The 5,782-nt window shown below is 40.0% G+C and overlaps 1 protein-coding gene across 1 annotated transcript in view; it reads right to left on the bottom strand.

Moving 5' to 3' along the window:
* NUP153 (nucleoporin 153) overlaps window positions 1-5,782 on the bottom strand; it is a 61,653-nt gene that overhangs the window by 40,063 nt on the left and 15,808 nt on the right. The window contains exons 3-5 of the mRNA XM_013007197.2: window positions 1,622-1,870; window positions 1,332-1,471; window positions 1,122-1,250 (exon numbers count right to left, since the gene is read on the bottom strand). Coding sequence (XP_012862651.1) covers window positions 1,122-1,250; window positions 1,332-1,471; window positions 1,622-1,870 — 518 coding nt within the window. The remainder of the gene's footprint in view (window positions 1-1,121; window positions 1,251-1,331; window positions 1,472-1,621; window positions 1,871-5,782) is intronic.

The raw sequence follows: 5,782 nt of genomic DNA, 5'->3' as shown, positions 1-5,782 counted from the left end.
GACACGGTAAGGGACTCAATAGAAAGTAAATGTTTAGAACATGAGGGCAACATATGTACAAATACGCTTGATATAATTGATGGATAGATTTTTATAAGAGCCCCCAATAAAATGATCTTTCAATAAAATAGGCAAAAGATTTGAAGAGACACAACACCAATAAAGATATAATGATAGTAAATAAATACACAAAAATGTCCCATGATTGTTCATTAGGAAAATGCAATAAAACACAGATTCAGTGAGTCACTAACTGCTGGTAAGGATGCAGACTAACTGGATCCTCTTACATCACGAGTTAGTATCACGGGTGAGTGAAGGGTTGGCCACTCTGCAACTATGGCTGGCATTTGATGATGAAGTTTAATGTATACTTACCACAGGACCCATAATCCAACTCCCAGGCATTTATCCAAGAGAAATGAAAATTAATGCTCATACAAAATGCTCACAGAAGCTTGATGTATAATTGCCAAAAATGAGAAACCACCAAAGTGTCCTTTCACGGGTGAATGAATAAACAATGTTAAAGCTGTATTATTGGGCAAAAAAGGAACTAATTATTGACATACAAAAACATAGATTTGACTGATGTCAAATGCATTATACTGAGTATATTAAGACAGACATATTGCATTTAACTGACATTATGAAAAAAGCAAGACTGTCAGTGGTTTCCAGAGGGTAAAAGTGACAAGAGAGACTAGAATGCGTAAGAAAATGTCCTGGGGTAATTAATGGAAATGCTCATTTAATATTTTGATTGCAGAGATGAGTTTACAACTGTCTATTTTAGAGATTGAAATATCCTAAAAGTTTTACTGTATATAATTACACATCAACAAAAAAACAAAGGAAAAAGGAAATACTCAATACACGTACTAAGCCAAGACAAAAGCACAGGTATGTTTATGTACAGACATGGAGACATAAATCTAATGTACAAAATGTGCACTTATGTCTATTGTAATGTTCATCCTAAATATAGTCATTTGTAATCCAGTTTTATATTATCAACAGAAAAACAAGGAAATAAATCTTTATATTTTGAATGTCAACATCTATTTATTCTTTCTCTATGCTAAAAAAAAAAGTTAGCAATTTTCCTAATTAAAACCAACCTGGTAAGGTGTATTCCGTGGTTTAGACTGTCTTGCAGCAGCTGCTGCCCCACCATATGTTGTTTTTCCAGGATAAAAAGGAGAATCTCCAAGCTGACTTGTTTTAAGGATGGAAGAATTCCCAAGAGACTGCATAGAAACACAGTGATAAATTTTAAGCAGCAAACACTCAAAACCAATGTGATTAAGAGTCCAATAACTTATACTCACAGGGGAAAGAGCTCCAAAGGCAGACAAGTTGAATGCTGGTTTTTTTGAGCTGGTGGCAGTGTGCTGTGAGAGTGAATGAGAACGTTCGGCCTCTGGGGACCACAGAGGTGGCACTGAAGTGTTCTTTGAAACAGCTATATCTAAAACAAAAATAGATAATGCATAGGAATAGCACTAATTACAAAGCCCTCGATTTTTAAGTAGAACATAAAAATTACAACTAAGGGAGAAAAAAATCATTTTATGAAATTTAATTTTACTAAAATTATTATTATAAATACCAAGAATACCTTTATCAGAAGCTCTCGAAGAAAAGCCACTAGTAGTTGAGATGTTATCATCATCATGCTGAGAGGTAGAATCTTTAATTTCCTTTACAAGAGAAAACCCAGAACTGCCGACTGGGAACGCTGAAGAGGTGGATGGTGGACAGTGTAATGCAGAGGAGTCCAGCAGGGAGAAATTCAGATGGCTCCGATGAAGAGAAGGCCTTGTTAATACATTTGGATAGTTTGAAGCAGAACTAGTTGTTGAGGGCTCTTAAAAGGAAAGCATTAATATTGTAAATATACGACTTAGAAAAAGCTAGGTACACTGTAGCACAAAACAAGCCTTCCCCATGAGAGCCCCAGTTTAAGATGTCATCTTAGACAAACATTTCAAAACTAATCGAAATAGTTATACCTAACCCAGGGCCAAAATATACTTCAGTGATCACATTCAACTTTTACAAGTTCACAGTTCGTTGCCCTTGAAAACATGACCACAACAACTGCTTGAGAGTGGCAGTCAGTGGAGACCACACGGGTGCAAACTAAGAGGGAAAGAGAGAGTGGGACTCATCATGGCGCACCAAGCCCTGGGGACGTCATCCCTTCTCGGGAGCAAATGCAGAGAGGACCCTAGGGCAGGCCCCACCAGGAGACATAACGTTCCCTCACTGACCCATGGCTACAGGGACAGCACTGGAGACACTGCGGAAAACGTGCCCAGTCTGCTAAATGCACAGCCAGGTGAAGCGTGAAGGGAGTGCGACAGGGCAGCAAGGGGAACAAAGTCCCCAAGTCCCCGAGGAGTCCTGAAAATAGACTTCTGACTCGGGGTGGGGCTTGGCACTTCATCATACCCGACTGGAAAACACTCATAAGCAGACAGACCTGGTACTATATATTGTTTTTGTTGGGCTTTTTCCTCTTTCGCCATAAGTCTATCTACATAGATAAGCAAGACAAACAATCCCGAGGAGAAAACAACAGGACTGGCGTTCCTGGGAGACATGGGAGAGGGGGCAGGGAGGGGGAGCGGGGGAGCCAATAAACTCAGGGATAAGGGACCAACAAGAGATCTAAAATTGGTGGTGAGGAGGGGATATAATACAAGGTGGGGTTTGATCAAGTGCAATGTGTTCAAGAGAAATTACTGAGAGCCGAATGGAGGGTGAACATATGATAATAGGACAGGAGGAAGGTGAAAGGAAATAGAAGAGGCAAAAGCTCTTTATAGAGATACGTATAGCTATAGGCATGTATGTATGTAAACATATTGATTTATAATGAAAGGGATAGAGGCCAATGAACATATATTTATGTTAAGTATTAAGATAGCAGACGGACTTTGGCCTCTACTCAAGGCCTCCCTAAATACAATAACACTTTGTACTAACATCTTGGCATTTTTTGATACTCACCTTCCCAACACGATCACAGAAGTTAAAATGGGTGCATAAACAAATGTGATGAAAGAAAGTGGATGATGTCTGGCTATCAAAAGCATCTAGGGTCTTAAAGACTTGAAGTTAAACAAGCAGCCATCTATCAGGGAAGTAAATAAGGCCACATGGAAGCACACCAGCCTGCGTGATCATGACGTGTCGACAGAATCAAATGTCAGGTATCAAAAGATCCCAAACAAACAATTATATTGATGTGAAATAGGGGGTGGGGTGGGGGTGGAGTGGAGACCCATAGCCCATTTGTAGACAATTGGACTTCGCCCCCCACAGAAGGGTTACAAGGAAGGGACAATTCAACCAAGGTGCACTACAGCTTTGAAGAAACATCATTCCTCTAGTTCAGCAGCTCTCAACCTGTGGGTTGTGACCCCTTTGGGGGTTGAACAACCCTTTCACAGGGGTCGCCCGATTCATAACAGTAGTAAAATTAGAATTATGAAGTAGCAACGAAAATAATTTCATGGTTGGGGGCTCACCACAACATGAGGCACTGTATTAAAGGGTGGCGGCATTAGGAAGGTTGAGAACCACTGCTCTTAGCTTCCCCCATCCCATCCACCATGACCCAGTTCTTCCTTACAAATCTGGATAGACCAGAGTATACATACCGGCACAGATAAGAGCTCTCCGACAAAGGGAATTCAGGACAGATAAAACCCTTAGGAACAGTAGTGGGAGTGGCAATATCATGAGGGTAGAGGGATTGGGGGAGGGGGGGCGTGAAGGAGGAGACAGGGGGAATCCATCACAAGGTTGGATATATAGCCCGCCCACCCCCAAGGGGACGAATAACATAAATGGGGGTGAAAGGAGACAACGGACAGTGTAAGACATGAAATAACAATAATTTATACTTGATCAAGGATTCACAAGGGTGGGGGCTGAAGGGGAACAAAGAGGAGCTGATACCAAGAGCTCAAGTAGAAAGAAAATGTTTTGGAAACATCGATGGCAACATATGTACAAATGTGCTTAACACAATTGAATGATGCGTTGTTATAATATCTATAAGAGCCCCCAAGAAAATTATTAATAATATATATAAAATTAAAGTTATGATAGTGATCATATGACTTATGTTTGTATATTCTTCTACAGCTTATATGCATACACAAATATATATTTACCCTAAAAACATAATCACGGTGTTTAGTTAGGTTAATTTTTGTTCATTCATCCTCCTGAACGGCATTCCTTTTAAAAAAAACACCGTGTTTTCCAACGTATGAATGTATTATTGTATCTAAGAAATTATTTTCCTAATACTACTCCATCAAACACGTCACCTTAAAAAACCCACAGCCAGTGAGTCAATTCTGTCTTATAGCAACCCTGCAAGACAGAGCAGAACTGGCCCTGCGAGTTTCCAAGACTGTAAATCTTTCAAGGAATAAACAGAAAGCCTCATCTTTCTCCAAAGCACTGGCTGGTAGTTTTGAACTGCTAGGTTAACAGTCTAACGAGTAACCCACTACACCGCTATGGCTCAAGGTTTGGCAGTCTGTTGCTGCTGTTATGTGGTGGCAAGTCCAGTTTAACTCATAGCAACCCCTAGGGCTAGCAGAACAAAACAAACAGCGCACGCCCGCACACGCACTGTCACATGTGAGAGCCCGCTGCTGCAGCCAGTGTCAATCGCTTTGTTGAGGGTCTGCCTTCCTCTTTGCCATCAAAGACACGTACATTTATATTTGCTCACTTTAAGGGTACTCTGCAGGATAAATCCACGGCTCTTTCTAAGTGTGTATGAGAATTATGAGGATGATTTGTTAACCAAACATTCCTGAGTCACCACAATTATATGTGAAACTGAGCCAATAACTTAGCCTAAACACCAAAACGAAGCTCACTGCCATTGAGTCCCAAATATTCTCACAACCAATGGACTAAGGATTAAGTCTGGAATTGTTCTGTCATACTGGGTTAAGTGTATGCTCACAGATTCATTACACTGTGGTCTCCAGATGTCACAAACAGGAAATGTCAAAACAGCTTGCAACACTAACATTAACCTTAACTGATGCCTATTAATCTAATCTATCAGATGCTATCATTATTTCCATGTGATATTGAGCATCTTATTTTATATACAAGGAGCCCTGGTAGCGTAGTAGTTAAGAATTGGGCTGTGATATGCATAGTCAGCAGTTTGAAACCAGCAGCAGCTCCTGGGAAAAATATTGGACTTTCTACTTCTGTAAACAGATACTATTTTTGGAAACCCGGTGGGGGTTGCCATGAGTTGGCAGTTAGTTTTGATTTTGGTTTTATGAAGGATTGTGCTCCCAACAAACAAAAACTAGAAGAAATGGGTAAAATTCTATAAACGTACTACCTATCTAAACAAACTAGCACACATCGACGTCGAAAACCTAAATAGAATCCTCATGAAAAAAGGAAATGACCAGGTCACTAAAAACTTCCTACAAATAAAATCCAAGCCCAGATGCCTTCTCTTGGGCATTCTACAAAACATTCAAAAAAGAGCTGACACCAACTCTACTCAAACTATTCCAAAATATTGAAAAGGACGGGTTACTCCCAAGTTCATCTTATGCAGTAAGCATAACCCTATGACCAAAAAATAAAATTATAGACCATCTCTCATGAAGATAGATGCAAAAATTCACAACAAAAGTCTAGTCAATACAAATGGGTGCATAAGCAAATGTAGTGACGAAAGCTGATGGTGCCCGGCTATCAAAAGATATAGCATCTG

This window comes from Echinops telfairi, unplaced genomic scaffold (genome assembly GCF_000313985.2).
Source record: "Echinops telfairi isolate 266 unplaced genomic scaffold, ASM31398v2 ScPeMD7_5868;HRSCAF=6743_0, whole genome shotgun sequence".
NCBI classification, from domain to species: Eukaryota; Metazoa; Chordata; class Mammalia; order Afrosoricida; family Tenrecidae; genus Echinops; species Echinops telfairi.
The sequence above is the reverse complement of the archived record's forward strand: the minus strand, read 5'-3'. Positions and strand labels throughout refer to the sequence as shown.